Raw genomic sequence first — 17,333 nt, forward strand, 5'->3', positions numbered from 1 at the left:
GGTCTCAGCCAGACATAAAGGTGGCATCCCTAGATGCACCGAATCCACTATTTTGGATTCAGCTGAACCTCCAAATCGGTTTGACAGGGCAGAAGGATTTGGCCGAATCCTGTTGAAAAAGGGCGAATCCCGGATTTGGTGCATCCCTAATATCAATAAATGTAGCTTTAAAGAGCACTTGTTTTTAAGTGACCCCCCATTTGAAAGATGGAAAGAGTCAGAAGAAAAAGCCAATAATTAAAAAAATTATAAAAAAAAAAAACAATGAATTGAAAAAGTTGCTTAGAATTGGCCATTCTGTAAGAACTAGGTGAACCACCCCTTTAAGATACACTTTTAGATTTTAGCTGGAAAAATATTGATTTTTTTTGCAATACTTTTCTTTTATACATCGCAAACCCACCCCAAGATATAACAGTTAAACAGTTCCCACCAAACCTAATAAAGGCATTTATTACCAAATGAATGGAGAGCAAAGCAGCCATATACGAAAATGCGCAAGCGCGGAAGGGCAGGGCGCGCCTGAGGTAGTTTGCACATGCGCGAAAATTCCCTTTTTTCCTCCTTCTGACAGTGCGGGTATCCGGCTCTAGCCACAAGCGATATCTGCTATACAGTAGTAGTGGAAGCCAATTCATTTATCTCGGGAGCTGAGCATCGCCGCAGTCAACATGGTTTTAGATTTAGATCTTTTCCGGGAGGACAAGGGAGGAAACCCGGAGCTCATCAGAGAGACTCAGAGAAAAAGATTCAAGGACCCGGGACTGGTAGACGCATTGCTGAACTCAGACACAGCCTGGAGAAAGTGTGAGTGCCACTCTTTGATATACACGCACATAATCTCAAGGTAAAAATGCTTGATCTGCCGCAGCTGCTGTTTTGGAATTGGAAACACATACACTGTATTTATACTCCGTCCCCTAACGCACCTGGAAGTATGTGGTTCTTCCTAATGCTTCTGTAAATGCATTTGAAGCAGCTTCTGTGTTGCAGGGATGGAGAGAGAAACCCGGAGTTACACACGTCGGGCACCGTATGCGTTTGTGTCCACGTGTTACTTTGTGTGCTGATGCAATCCTGCAGCAAGAGGGGGCGGAACCGGGGAATTGAGCTCTTCTAGCTTTCTAATTCCTGCCACAACCAATGTGTACTTCCTATAGGGTTAGGTTGATCTGAAATTGACTAATTGTTACTAGTCAGCTATTGTAAATGACCCTTTAATAAATGTGCCTTTTGCCTACCTTGTTGGACTCACCTTATCCCCAGTAAGAAAATCTCTCAAAAAGCAGACCAAGAGTATTAAACATAACAATTTCCTTTTATTTGTTTTTTCTATCATCTAGCTATCTATCTATCTATCATCTAACTATCTTTGTGCTTTAAGAAACTCTGTTCCATACCTCCCAACTGTCTCTTTTTTGGAGGGACAGTCCCTCTTTTGACAGCTCAACCTGCAGTCCCTCATTTGTACTGGAAAGTCCCTCTTTTCTATGCACTGAACAGCCAGAAAAAGAAACAAAGTTTCTCACTTAATTGGCTTTTAGCAGAGAGCCCAGAACAGCTAACAGGTGCAAATAAGATACTTTGTAACAATTTTGAGACACAAAAACACAGTTTAGATAAGGAGAAATATTTTCAAACTTTCATAACCTGCCAAATTTTGTAAAACAAACATGGTAATTAGGGGGTGTGGCCACAGAAAGGGGTGTGGTCAAAAAATTTGCTGTGCTACGTGCGGAAAAGTATTTTTTGTCCCTCTTTTTACTTCTAAAATGTTGGGAGGTATGCTGTTCTATTTTTTTCTTGCTGCCTTAGGAGAATTGACTGATCAATCAGATAGTATGAATTTTTCCCCACCCAAGTATATACAATTTCTTTAGCAGCAGTGCAAAGCAATCCTTGTAGGGGCACAGATCAGGCCTGGACTGGCAATCTGTGGGTTCTGGCAAATGCCAGAGGGGCTGCTATAAGGTGCCATAGAAAGTCAGTATTTAGTGGGCTGGTGATGGTTGTTTGGGCCTCTGTGTGGGCTGATTGGGCCTCTGTGTACCTGAAATGCCAGGGCCTATTTTAATTCTCAGTCCGGACCTGGCACAGATACCACAACCAGGACCGCCATCAGAAATCGCAGGGCCCCATATGACAAAATTTCCTGGGCCCCCTGGGCTGCGCCCACCGCAAGCCCCACCTACAGGTCCGCCCTCCCCACCACACAGTAAAAAAACAAAAAAAATAAGATATTGGTGGTCAGGGCCTCCCATAAAAAAACATTTGTGGCCAGGGCCCCCCCATTAAAAAATATTGGTGGCTAGGACCCCCATTAAAAAATATTGGTGGCTAGGACCCCACATGAAAAAAAAATTGGTGGCCAGGGTCCCCCCTCCACACATTATAAGAAAATCGGTGGCCAGGGCCCCTTAAACGTCCATGCCTTCCCGAAGTCAGCAGCTCTCAGAAAGATGGAGGACCTGGCTAATCGTGGCCGGGCCCCCCTTACCCTCGGGGCCCCCTACAACTCTCCCCCCTGTCCCCCCCTGATGGTTGCCTGACCACAACTATAAGAACAAGAGCCCAAGGTAAATTAGTTATTCTTAGCTGCACAAATAAATCATTCAGACAGGACTATAGCATACTGAACATTTTGTCTGCTGCTACCATCTAACAGAAAATAGTGTTGCTCACCATATTTGATGCAAAAAAAAAAACAGTTATAGGCAGAACTTGGTGCAAAAAAGCAGAGGTGGCGCCATAAGGACAGGGCCTTTTTGACCACTGCTATGCATTGTCAGAGGGCAATGGCTTTCAAAACACCCATGTGCCATAGCTATAGTCATGCATAAAATATCTACAGTATATGTATTTTTCCTTTTTAGGGATTTGCTCTTCTCTATATCTTAAATTAATTTAATATCTTAATTTATTAATACTGTCTACCCCTTATTGGTTTGTTTGTGTCCTTGCAGGCCGGTTTCAGGCAGACAATCTTAATAAACAGAAAAATCTTTGCAGCAAAATCATCGGGGAGAAAATGAAGGTAAAATTTCGTAATCCTTGATCTATATTTCTGAATTACCTGTGCATTGCATATGTAAATACTTTTTGATATCTTCTTATGCCGTTTGTCATTTTAATTCCAAATCCAGCAATTTTTGCTATATGTTCTTGGCTGTCTTCCGCCCCATAAGATTTCTCTTTTTTTTTCTAAATCACTGCATTCAGCTCAGTGCTGCATATGGAATGTTTGGTTTATGTTGCCTTTTAGAGTCTCTTTTGGGCTACAGCCATATCTTAGCAGCATTTAATTGTAAGTGAGGGGTTTAAAGGACCAGTACCATCAAAAAAAATGTTTTAATTTTTTTGATGTCGCTGGTCCTTTAAAGCAGGAAACTTACTAATAATAGGAAGTGTAAGTAGCATTAGAATGCATCTAGGATGTTTCCACACTAGGGGTCTATTTATCATACTATGTAATGCTGGAAAAGATGTGTAACATTTCTGTAAAATGGTGAATTGATCAAGGTGTCTGTTGTATATTATGCCACATGATAACCACTTTTGTCGCAAATTGCTTGCTTTGTAAAAAAAAAAAAAAATACTTAAAGCCACACTTACAAAATCTGATTATTGCTAACACAGTGAAATGCCTTCTATTAGGGGAGATGAGTCTATTGTTCATGAATACCACTGACTGGAGTCAGTTCCTTGTTGCCGTAGTAGCTGCTCAGGATTAATTCTCCAAAAGGAGAATGTGAAAAATGTGCAGTAAAAACAGCTTTATTTTCCTTATAGATTATTGGGGGATTGATGCAAACTAGTCCTGATAAAATCATGTAGAGAAATGATGCTGAGCATGTTATTATTATTAATCCTACAATGGTATCCTACTAAGTAAGGCACAATTATGCTAGAAAATGGTGCTTCTTGGCCTTTTCCATTTATACCTTTTGTACTCCTTACCCTTTAAAAATTGGTGTACTCACTTTAGTTTAGTATCTAAAATAGTTTCTAGATGGGATATTGGGAAAATTGTGGCCAGGAAAATATATGGTAAAGGTGGGCAAACAAGTCTTAGAGCTATTGCACAAGGGATGATTTCAGCCACCTTGGTGCTCTTTAGTCCATGAGTATGATGCATTTAACTGACATTCGTAAACAAATATCACTTTTATAAACAAAGACTGTTCCAAATAGCTGTATTACTTTCTCTACAGTCAGCTTTTCATTCAGGCCCAGAATGGCCTGTGGATTCTGGCAAATGCTAGCGGGCTGCTATAAGTTGCCATGGACAGTCACCATTGGGCTGGTGGTGTTTGGGCCTCTGTGTACTTGAAATGCCAGCGCCTGATTCTCAGTCCAGACCTGTTTTCATTTTCTGGTGTTTGTCTGCTTTTACAGAAAAAGGAACCTTTGGGAGACAGTGATGTGCTTCCTGAAAATATCCAGCTTGACCAGCTGACAGCTGAAATTCTCAGTGTGAGTAAAGATTACTGTACGCTGTTTGCCTTTGCTTTAACCACAATATAATTTTTGATATAATTATAAATGAGCTTTACTGTCTGGTATTGCATTCTTGTTTCATTAATTCCAATCTTCCCTTGGCTTTCAAGCGCTTCTGATAATTTATTGTAGATGTCGTTTTTTTAAAAAAAAAATTTTTGGAGCATTAGGTCTCTTATTAAAAAGTGCAACCACAGTTGTGCACAAATGGCCACAGTCGTTTCACAAATCGGCACCATTTATTAAAGGACAAGGAAAGTTAAACTAGAAATGTTGTACGTTATATTTTGGGCTTCTGTACCAGACCAAGGCAACCACAGCCCTTTTTTCAGTAAAGATCTGTGTCTCCAAAGATGCCCCAGTAGCTCCCCATCTTCTTTTCTGCTGATTCACTGCACATGCTCTGTGCTGCTGTCAGTTACTGAGCTTAGGGACCGACTCCCTGGATTATTGTTGCTATTGAGAAGCTGAAACTTTTGGCTGGTGCAATAAGTTCAGTATATAAAACTTGCAAACATGAATTTAGGTACATGAGGCAACACAAGTAAGGAAGGTGCAAGACTTATAGCCACATTTATTCCAGAAAAAAGGATAGTGCACAACGTTTCAGGGTAACAACCCTCCTGCAGGTAAAAAGTTACAAGTGATTTATAAGTATTTATAGACCTGAACATACAAAATTTATGCAACATAATACCCAGTAGTAGAACTCTAATTTTGATCTTTTATCGTAATCTTATTCTAAAGCCAGTGGATAGTCATACAAACCCTTATTCCTGATGGCCTAGTTGGCTGCGTAACTTCAATTGCTTTTATTTGATATACCAGGGATCCCCAACCTTTTTAACCCGTGAGCAACATTCAGAAGTAAAAGGAGTTGGGGAGCAACACAAGCATGAAAATGTTCCTCGGGTGCCAAATAAGGGCTGTGATTGGCCATTTAGTAGCCCCTATGTGAATTGTCAACCTACATTAAGGCTCTGTTTGGCAGTGCACCTGGTTTTTATGCAACCAAAACTTGCTCCCAACCCAGAAATTCAAAAATAAGTTCCTGCTTTGAGGCCACTGGAAGCAACATCCAAGGGGTTCGAGAGCTACATGTTGCTCACGAACTACTGGTTGGGGATCACTGTGATATACTATGTACACCTGGAATGTAAAAATAATGTTAGACACACAGAAAACAAGCTAGATTGTACGCAATCATTAATACAGTCACATGAAAAAGATTGGTCAAGGAAAAAACAGCAGCACACCGGATCCAATTGAAGTAATGTGCAAAATTCAAACTTTTATTAAGCCCATATGCAAAGGCAACGTTTCGAGCCCAACCGGCCCTTTATCAAGGGGCTTGATAAAGGGCCGGTTGGGCTCGAAACGTTGCCTTTGCATATGGGCTTAATAAAAGTTTGAATTTTGCACATTACTTCAATTGGATCCGGTGTGCTGCTGTTTTTTCCTTGAATGATATTTTGGCCCAAGGACAGGAGTGGGTCTCACAGTTCAGCACCTGGCACTGCGAAAGCGGATACTGGAGGGGTGAGCACTCTAATTTTGTGATTGAATGAAAAAGATTGGTAACCCCTTTCAGCCTGCATAATAATTGACTCTACTTTCAACAAAAAAGATAACCGTGGTATTTCTTTGGTTTCGCAGTAACATCTGAGTACTGGGGTGTTTTCTGAACAAAGATTTTTAGTGAAACGGTATTCAGTTTTATGAAATTAAATCAAATGTGAAAAACTGGCTGTGCAAAAATTTGCAATTTGCAATTTTGCTCATTTGAATGCATGTAACTGCTCAATACTGATTACTGGCAACACCAAAATGGTTGGATTAGCTCATTAAGCCTTGAACTTCATAGGCTGGTGTGTCCAATCACGAGAAAAGGTATTTGAGGTGGCCATTTGCAAGTTCTGCTTCTGTTTGACTCTCCTCTGTCAAACTATCACAATAGTCTTATGATATTATGCCTGTCCAAAAATCATCCAAGCCGCTCTTAAAGGCATTAACAGAATCAGCCATCACAACAGAATCTGGGCAGGACATTCCACAACCTCACTGTCCTCACTTTGAAGAACCACCTATGCTGCTTCAAATTAATGTTCTGTTCTTATAGTCTAAAGGGGTGGCCTCTGCGGTAATCCTTTTTATGGGAAAAAAGATCTCCCTGTTGATCTATCTGTCTATTATGTCCTCTAATGTACTTACTTACCTGTTTTTGTGGTGTATTTCTTTACCTCTGCAGGCTTTGTCAGTTACACAGATAAAGAGACTGCGGGTTTTAATAGATGAAGCCATAACCGCAACTGACTCAGAACGTATCAAGCTGGAAGGGGAGAGATTTGAAAGTTTACGTGAGATTGGGAACCTGCTTCACCCAACAGTGCCTATCAGCAATGATGAGGTATGTTCCAGAATATTCAATTGGAAGGGAAGTTGTTTATTTCGCCATAATCGCAGTAATAGTTACTCGGATGATGTAAAGTCCTTTAACCCTTGACAGTAATACATTATTAAAATATTAAGCAGGTTGTAAAAATGCTAAGATGTCTCCACTTTGAACTTACAGCAAAGAGAAAATATTCTAGTATTTCTAGGAAAGAGAAACGTTATTCTACCACCTAGCAGTAAAACTAAATGGTTTATGTGACCTGATCTGCTTCCTGGAATCGGTGTGTGCAACCATCTATACATCCTACCATGAAACTAGATGACTACCTCAAAGATGTATCGTTACACATCTTTGCAAGTTTTCTCAATTATTTAGTATTGCATAGGTATTTACAATCATCCCTTCTGTATTAGCACTGAGGCCCATTTCATAAACTGGGTACATGACCAAGATCAGTGATTCCCAACCAGTGGCTTGTGTGCAACATATTGCTCCCAAACCCCCCTTGCATGTTGCTCCCACTGGCTTCAAAGCAGGCATTTATTTTCTAATTCTTGGATTGGAGGCAAGTTTTGCTTGAATAAAAACAAGGCACACTGTGAAACAGAGCCTCCTATGTATATACTACCAGTCCACATAGGGACTACCAAATCGGCAATCACTTATTTGGCACACCAGAAACCTTTTTCATGCTTGTGATACTGGATTGCTTATGAGACAGGGGACCCTGGTAATGTGCATTGATCAATCTCCCTTCTTTTTCTCTATGTCTAGTTAATTTGGCCAGATCAGTAGCACTTCCATTGTATTTAAATATATTTTTACTTAGCCTTGAAGTGCTCCCACACCCCCCTTTTTTGCATTTTGTATTGTAGCAGAGTTATTCTGCCGAAGTCTAGTAATTATGCTGTAGGCCAAGCTTCCATGTGGTTGTAGCACCCCCACACCTGTCTCTTTAAATGGTGGTCCCACACCTTTAAAAATAGGTGTTGGTTTGGGCAGTCTCTCTCTCTTAAAAGCCGCAAGCGGGGGGAGGATTAAGCCTGTAGAACAAATGCAGTGTGGTCTAGGCAATCTCTTTTTAAAGCTAATGGCAGGGGAAGGACTAAGCCCTCTGACTGAAAACAATGCCCAGGTCAGGAGACGCTTATACCAAGAAATGCTACCATGCAGGGAGGTGCCAGCCTTTGAATACAATGACCGGAGATAAATAGTTAGGGACCGACATATGGGGTTTACCTTGATGTGGTATGATGGCTTACCAATTTTATTAATGTTATTGCTTATTATTTTTGTGGAAAACATAATGTAATGAATCCCTGAAAATAGCATGATTCCTTTTGTTTGAATAACACTGAAACTAGATACCTTAATTTCAGGACAATGATAACAAGGTGGAACGCACTTGGGGAGACTGTGAAGTTCAAAAGAGATACTCGCATGTGGACCTTGTGGTTATGGTGGATGGCTTTGAGGGTGAAAAAGGAGCTGTAGTAGCTGGGAGCAGAGGATATTTCTTAAAGGTGAGGGTCATGGGGTATATTACATTTGGAAGCTGTGTTAACCTGTTTAAGCTATATTAGTTATTAGCTGTTGAGTTAGTTTCTCCATGAGCTGTACTGTGCCACATGACTGTTAAGAGGCCCTTCCTCAGCCCTCCTCCACCCACCTCCATTGTTATCCCTCCCTGCTACTTTGAAAAGTTCCCTGCTATAAACTGCAAGTTGCGCTGCAGAGTTCAAAGGCCACCTTCTGCTGTCTTCAGATTTTCTTCTGTCAGTTTGCTGATGTGTTTCTTCCAGCAGCATGTGCTGTTGATTCTGCATCTGTAATCTGCTTCAGTTGCGCATACTCCCACAAGGGCAATATCAGAAAACTTGACAGAAGAGGTTCTAAAGACAGGGTAAGATGGTGCCTTTGTGCCTCCCCTGAGCAATTCTACAGTTTTACTTATGGCAGATCCACACACTGGAAACTTTTCCGTGCTTGTCCCTTCCTACAATGCTGGTTCTGACTCTTTAGCAGAATTCAAATCTCCTTCAGCCAAAGCTCAAGTTCCCACAATGCCTTGCTGTTAAACGGCTGACTACTGCTACATTGTACATTTCAGAACCTGCAGTGCAGAGAATAAAAAGCAACAGACAAAACATTGCTTCGAGTATCAATTATATTTTTTCTTGACTTTTAAAACCATTGGCTTTAAGCTAATGTATATTGGAAGGTTGCTTAGAATTATATTTCCTATTATAATAATAATTATATAGGTATATATGTTTGGGTGGCATCCATACTCTTTACATTAACCAGTAATCAATTTTTTTTTTTTTTAAATTCATTAGTATAGAACAAAAAAAAACCACAAAGACAAACTTTTAAATCGCTAAGTCTTTATTAAGAAATAACTTACCGGATCTCCGCAAACTCTGCTTGTGCTCCTCTTCAGAAAAGGCAATCCTTCGTGCGGCGATCTATTTCTCCTCCCTGCCTTCCTTATAGGCATCAGCCAGGGAGGAGAAATCGAGTGCAGCATGATGGATTGTCGCCTTTTCTGAAGAGGAGTACAAGTGGAGTTTTGGAAAGTTATTTCTTAATAAAGACATAGTGATTTAAAAGTTTAATTTGTCTTTGTGTTTTTTTTTTTTTTCGTTCTATACTAAGAATTTTATTTATTTTTTTTTAAATTGGTTAATGGTCCTTTAAGTAGTGAATGCTACTTTTCTTCTTTTTTAGGGTCCACTGGTGTTTCTAGAGCAGGCCCTAATACAGCTTGCTTTGCATACTCTGGCAGAAAAGGGATACACCCCAATATATACCCCATTCTTCATGAGGAAAGAGGTCATGCAGGAGGTGGCCCAGCTCAGTCAGTTTGATGAAGAACTGTACAAGGTATGTTTATGATCTGTCAACTGCAAAGAAAATTACTCGCACAACTAAAAATAAGAATACAAAAAAAATCACCGTTCTTATCTCAAGTTAAAAAAACATTGGTTCCCCACAAAAAGCCAATGTTTTTTTAACTTGAGATAGTAAATGTGATTTTTTTTTTTTTTAATTGCTTTTAGTTGCCTGAGTCATTTTTTTGCAGTTTACATATTACATCTGTTGGTCACTAGAGTTATCTTCCCAACTTAATGTTGCTCTGTGGCCAACGTAATATTGATGTGTATGATTTTCAGAGTTTGTTTATAGAGATGCAGAGAACTTTTTTTTGCGATAGGATTTCATCAAATATTACCTTGTGGTTTTTTTTCCTAGTGAAAGTAGACATTTCAATAGTGTTTGTAAACCACCTTTGAGGTCTTAAGCCTGTGCAACATTGTCCATTATCTTTCTTTCAATAGTTTTTTTTATTGAGTTTTAACATTTTAAGAAGAATAAATAGTTATAACAGTTATGTAATAGCATCAAGCATTTACTTAGAGATAAGGAATGGAGAGAGAGAAGAGTAGAAATGGAGCCGGTTCTGTCTCAATCCAGTGGACCGACCGATTAAAGAAAGAGAGGAAATAAACCAAAAGTAACTTTGACAGCATATTATGTATTATGAAACATTTGTTTTGAGCGTTGCATGCTCTAGAGTGATTTCCGCAAGGTCCCTTAAATATCATAATAGAAGATAATTCTATGGGCTTACAGTTGAAGGAATTACCTGAAATACAACTGTTAAGTATTAGTTATTCCACATCTGAGAAAGTATACAGTGTAACATAATGAACACCGGCATATATTGCTATCATATAGTGATTACAAAAAGATCATAGGGGTTTCTGTAGTTGGGAATGAATATCGATACCACGGTTCCCATAATTCCTTAAATTTGTCATTTTTATCTATAAGTATTGGTTAGTCTTTCATTAACCATTATCCAATTTAGTTTATCCTTAAAGTGTTAAATCTGAACCAGTTGTGATTTCCAATGTTATATTGTGATCTTTGCTGCTAAAAATATAAAGTTTATCAAAATTCTTGTAGTAGTATTGACATTAAATATACCTTTGTTTAACAAAGCGTTCAAAGGATCTTTCCTAAGATTAACTTGTGTTACCGAATATATGATAGTATAGACCCAAGACATTGTCCATTATCTTTATATTATTATTATGTATTTATTGAGCGCCAACATATTGCGCATTGATGTGATATGCAAATACAATTACAAAATCAGAATATTATGTACAATCAATAAATGACTCCAGTGCCATAGTACAGAAATATGGCTCGCAGTCCACTAATAAATGTACAGTGTTGTAAAAGAAGGATCACTCTATCTTGTGGTGGGATCACTGGCAGAGCAAGTGGTCTGTTACAGTAGCAGGCAATTCACAATCTCAAATACGGTTATTTATCAAACGTCGAATTTAAGAGTTTTTTGAGGTCAAATGAACTCAGAACTCGAATGCATTTTAATTTAAGAAAAAACTGGAATGGAATTAACTTGAATCGGTGAGTTCGGGTTAACAACACGAAAACTCAAATCGATTGAGTTTCTGGCGGGAAAAAACTTAAATCGCTTGAATTTATTGAGTTTTCAGACAAAACCCTCCTGAAAAAAACCTTAATATCATGAAGGCTATTAACATCTTCATATGGTTCAAAGGACCTCTGCCATTGACTTTTCCATAATTTCAACATGTTTTAGATGGTGTTTTTTGTGATTCTAGCTGTTCAAGCAGGGTCTGGGTTTAGTAAATCTCGAATAATTTGAGGTTTGTTTTTTTTTTAACCAGAAAATGTCATTTTTGACCAAAAAAATAAACTCGAAAACTTGAATCCTTAATGAATAACCCCCTTTGAGTGGGAGCCTTCATGTGAAATATTTAGTGACATATACCAGGCTGCTGCTTGGCTACTTCTTGTCAGTATTTGACAATACATACAGAGTCAGGCTGCGCTTGGAATTGCTGTAATCGTCCTGCTGTATTGTTTATTTACTTCCACCTCAAAATGCTGGCAATCACTGGTTCCTGTGCTTGAGCAGTCTGTAGAATGCAGGATTTTCAATTTGTAGGTTAAATAGAATGGCCAAATTAAAGTGATATCCATAGAACCTTCAAGTTTCAAGGTAATTTGGTTAAATTTCTTTATTTTTATCATTTACGAGGCAAATGCTTTATAGCTTTATTTAAAAAAAAAAAACAACAATAAAGCTATAGGCTGGACTCAACCTGCGGGAAAAATGCTTTGACACAAGTGTAGGCGTGTAGAATAAGTTTCAGCTCCAATATGCATACTAAAGCGTTTTAGTGCTGAAACCGCTACGTGTGCCTGCACCCAGTCTGACACAGTTTCCTTCTGTTTCTTATTGTCTACCTGAGGAAGGGGGTTGTTACTTATGAAATACATTTTAAAAAGTCTACTGTTGATCGAAATGCAGATAAACACAGTCTTTTCTGTTGACTCCAGCCAACACAACTTTATACTAAGCTGCCCCCATCCTCAGTTCTTGATATGCACTTCCTCCCTTCACCTAGGGCTTTATTTTCATATTTGCTTAAATGGACTCTATGAAAAATAGTCTTCCAATTATTATTGGAGCTATCTGATCTGATTAAAGGATAAGCAATTCCATACCTTAGGGCTGCTTTTTGAATACCTAAGTTCAGAAGCCTTATAAACGTTCTAAGTAGGCTTGGCATTTTTGTTTATTTTTATATGAATCTTCTTTGTTTAAAGGTGATAGGTAAAAGCAGTGAAAAATCTGATGACAACTCTATAGATGAGAAGTACCTGATAGCCACTTCAGAACAGCCAATAGCTGCATTACATCGGGATGAGTGGCTGAAGCCTGAAGATTTACCTATACGATATGCTGGCCTATCAACCTGTTTCCGGCAGGAAGTGGGGTCCCATGGAAGGGACACACGAGGCATATTTAGAGTACACCAGTTTGAGAAGGTAAAAGCTTATTTGGTTTGGTCACATATTCCACCTTTTCATACTTGATTTGAACCATTTTTGAACCAAGTATGTGGTCCTTTAAATGAGAAGGAAAGCTACGGAGGCATTTTATTGCCAATAGATTAGTTGCAATAGTGCAAGCTAGAATGCTATATTTATTCTGTAGAATGTTTTACCATACCTGAGTAAAAAAGCTGTAGAAGCTCTCTGTTTGTTTAGGATAGCAGCTGCAGTATTAGCTTGGTGTGACATCACTTCCTGCCTGAGTCTCTCCCTGCTCACTTAAACCTCTGGGCTCAGATTACAGCAGAGAAAGGGAGGGGGAGACGAGCAAACTGAGCATGCTCATGCCCGGGGCAAGGAGGTTTAAGCTGAAGGCAGGGTGTGATACAGAAGCCCATATGTACACAATAGGAAAGAATGTTTCTTTTGACAGAGGACTCAGAGCAGCACTACCTTGAGGGTTTACTGGTATATTTATGCGATTTATTGTATCCCAAAGGTACTATTTATTGTCTTCTTATAACCTTTACCAGATTGAGCAGTTTGTTTATGCCTCACCTCATGATAACAAGTCCTGGGAAATGTTAGAAGAAATGATTATGACAGCCGAATCATTTTACCAGATGCTGGGCATCCCATATCGTATTGTGAATATTGTTTCAGGTACTCCGATTAAGCCTATTTTTAGGATGATCAACGATGATAATAGCCGCCTATGTTGGTCGATGGTTAGAGATAAATTAAAATTTTTCTTTATATATCTTTTTTCATATAATGAGTATAATCATTCATGCACTTTTAATTATTAAAGGTTAAGATTTAGCTATTTATACCAGTTACAACACATTTGTTTGTCGCCAGTTCTGTTACTCTAAAATAGTTTTACTATTTTTTTCGGCTGTTTTGGTGTATAAAGAGAGAAAGAGCAATCCCTTCTTGAAAAAAGTCAATGTCCTGACAAAAAGTATTTATTTTGTTTTTAGGCTCATTGAATCATGCTGCCAGTAAGAAGCTGGATTTAGAGGCCTGGTTTCCTGGCTCCAGTGCATTCAGAGAGCTGGTCTCTTGTTCTAACTGCACTGACTACCAAGCCCGTCGGCTGCGGATCCGCTATGGACAGACAAAGAAGATGATGGATAAGGTACTGATGAACTGTGGGAAACAGGGCAGATAAAAAATAGACATGTTTATTAGATAAAACATTAAAATATAACGTTGATACATTTTTCAGTGCCCTACCTTTCATATAGTGATGACTGTACAGAGCCCAAATTTTGCAGGACACCTTCTTCACAAACATGAAACACAATGTAAAAGAGTTGTTGTTGTTTACACCAGTTGATGTGAACTGGTCTTGGAACATTAGACAGGCAACAAGAAAATACCCCTTCATGCCTGATCTATGTTTTTATGTTGCTCCCAGTCCTCCACTTCAGGTTCATAGCACGTGCCGGTGGAGAAACCATCCTTTATTTTTAGAGAGAAAAGACATAATTGTCATAATCAGTTGTGAACCTTGCTGATATTGCATATAAAACACATGGTGCCACTGTTGCTTCACTGCTATAGCCCCTATATTATCTGCATTGTCAGTTGTGCCAGCTAGTGGTACATCTTGAGAACAGCACCCAGCAAAAGAGTATGAAGAAAACATCCGTTGTAGTATTGTGCAGGTTAGGAAAACCAAAACCCTCAAAATGTTAACCTGCACCTGACCCTAACCTGCAAAATGTTGCCATTGTTGGACCTGCAACTTCTCGCTCTGTATGCTACTTCTGTACGCGCCACTAGTTCCAAGAGCGGTAATCATTGGGAGCAGTGGAGGGGTGTACTTCCACCTTGAGCACGCCCAGCCAGTGGTCAACCCACGGGTCACCACAGGTTTTGGGTCAACCCACACATCACAACTCTGTATATGACAGGGATAAGAACTAAATAGTTGTGGCAGTATCTGCCCGACAATTTTTGCATGATACTGTGCTGGTTAATTCTAAGAACATGAGATCATTACGAACTGAGATGGATGTGCTCTATTATTAAAACTCCTAAATGACCTAAATGTATGAATAAATTATTTGCAATTCACATGGTGTAACACAGTAGAAAGAGCAACCGTATTTCTTTGAACATAATTATAGCAGTGTAATTCCGTTTTCATCTTATTAGTAAAGGTTTACTTTGAAAACCTAAATTTGCCATTCTTGCAATATTGCAGGCATTTAAGATAAAAAAAGAGTAATATGAGTATACACTATTTGATTGGATCTGAATGAGATTAACATATTTCTTTTACAGCATGCAACATTTTACCCCAAAGTGAATATAAAGTATAAATTCAAATGTATGTGTAATGTTTAATACTCATTAGAATTAACTTTTTGTCTCACAGGTAGAGTTCGTACACATGTTAAATGCTACTATGTGTGCCACAACCCGTGTAATTTGCGCAATCCTAGAGAACTATCAGACAGAGGAAGGCATAGTTATACCAGAGAAACTCAGGGACTTTATGCCTCCAGGTGAGTTTTATAGATGAGAGAAATTCTGATTGTTGATTTCCTTTTAACCGTGAAAAAGCTTGTAACTGGTGAGCTTTATGTTGGAAGCTGTTTGCATGTGTAAGGGCTCATTTGTTATTGTCCGGGGCCATAGATAGTGCTAATGTGCGTTTTGCTTAGCTCTAGGTAGAAAATATTGCACAAGGTCCAAAGATCTAGTTTTCCAAAGTCCTTGTGAGGCAACTTTGGGCAACCTCGGAAAAACTAAGGGATCCGAGTGCCATCCCGCCTGCAATTTACATTCTAGCCAGCGGGAAGACATTTCGGGGAGATTAATCGCCAGAAGAAGAGGAGATTTGTCGCTGGGCGACTAATCTCCCCGGAACGCTACTTGTGCCACCACCCTAAAGAGCTACAACTTGGGAAGGGGAGAAGTTGTTTATATAGAGGGTTTTTCAGTGGATGCTTATTTGTTTTACTGTGTTCTCAAGAAGTAGAAAGTAGAATGGGGTTTTACTTTCAGATTTGGACTATTTAGTATAAGAAATCAAAAATGTAATTAATATTTCCTACTTAAAACACTAGGCAAACGGTATATTCAGTGCAAGCCTTGAATACAATGAAGGGATGTATAAAATGAAGGGTATACTGCTTCATATATCCTTTAATGTAGAAGAAATAAAAGTTCTTGAAAAATGTTGCAAGAGTGATAAAGAGAAACATTTTTATTGGTGAATCTTACAAATTCCATCTTTTCTTCTTTCTTAGGTCTAAAGGATATTATAAAGTTTGTAAAACCAGCTCCAATTGACCAGGAACTCTCCAAAAAGCAGAAGAAGCAACAGGAAAGAGGAAAGAAGACAGAAAATTGTGGTTTAGATTCTCAAATGGAGAACATGAATGTTAATTCAGCTTAAGATATTTGGCCCTCACACTGTATACCCTTTCTGTCTTGTATGCTGCCTCTTGCATTTAACTACATCCCATCGATCAGATCATTAAATTATTGAAAATCTGATATATCTCTCTCTCTCTCTCCCTTACCAATTACTCATAAACTGTCGTGCTGCATATTAAGGGAGAAGGGTTTGAAAAGCGTATTCGAAACCTTCAAATTAAGGTAGTGATTGAAGCAGTTGTATAAAGCACATGTCACATATATGTAATTTAATTAAAAAGGAAAGTTATGTAATTTAGTGAAACTGTAATTTTTAGGAGAAACTAATCAAACTGAAATATACATGTAAAAGATTTTAGAACAAACTGGGGCTAATGTTGTAGCATAGCTTAAATTAAAAACCACAGAATCTCTCCTGCTTGTGTTAAGATATGAAATGGTAGAACATACAAATGTCCGCAAACTGCAGGCAATCTTCCTAATACCTTGGTATTGTTAACTCTGAGCATACATTCAGCACACATAATATTTTGTTGCAGTAAAATTTTTTGCCTGTGCGTGAAGCTCTTTCACTTGGACAGCAAAATGCCCAGTGTGGCTTTACACTAAATGCAATTTATAGCCACTGGACTGTTTGGTGTGTATTTATGCCATTGTCATGGCCTAGGAATTTCCAGTGGTAAGGTTAAAATGTATAGGATGGAGCAGGTCTGGACTACGATTCAAAATAGGCCCTGGCATTCCAAGTACAAAGAGGCCCAAACAGCCATCTATCAGCCCAATAAATAGTGATTGTATATGGGAACTTACAGCAGCCCCTATGGAATTTCCAGAACCTACAAATTGCCAGTCCGGGCCTGGGATGGAGTATAGGATACTGCAGATATAACCAATTTGTTGCTCTCTGTTGCTTAGAACCTTTACTGTCTGCTCACAATGGACCAGGATTCAAAGAAATTAGTCCAAAAGATACATCATGACATGAATATTAACAATACCCTATGTTTCACTGACAAGTCACATTACCTGAAAATTCTTATATCTTCATATGAGATTCATACTACCTAATGTATATGAGGGACTTTTTTTCTTTATTTTTAAGTGCCTTTTCCTCCCACTATGCTTGTATGATCTACAAGTGGTT

The 17,333-nt window shown here is 38.8% G+C and overlaps 1 protein-coding gene across 1 annotated transcript; it reads left to right on the forward strand.

Annotated features, from left to right (window-relative positions):
* Nucleotides 1-583: 583 nt before the first annotated feature.
* sars1.L (seryl-tRNA synthetase 1 L homeolog) lies at nucleotides 584-16,309 on the forward strand. Its single transcript, NM_001087018.1, is given in 11 exon segments — nucleotides 584-807; nucleotides 2,964-3,034; nucleotides 4,396-4,473; nucleotides 6,746-6,904; nucleotides 8,272-8,415; nucleotides 9,623-9,778; nucleotides 12,566-12,787; nucleotides 13,327-13,456; nucleotides 13,777-13,934; nucleotides 15,183-15,312; nucleotides 16,060-16,309. Coding segments are annotated over 11 exon segments (1,533 nt in total). The 5' UTR covers nucleotides 584-671; the 3' UTR covers nucleotides 16,209-16,309.
* Nucleotides 16,310-17,333: the final 1,024 nt, after the last annotated feature.

Source organism: Xenopus laevis, chromosome 2L (genome assembly GCF_017654675.1).
Source record: "Xenopus laevis strain J_2021 chromosome 2L, Xenopus_laevis_v10.1, whole genome shotgun sequence".
NCBI lineage: Eukaryota > Metazoa > Chordata > Amphibia > Anura > Pipidae > Xenopus > Xenopus laevis.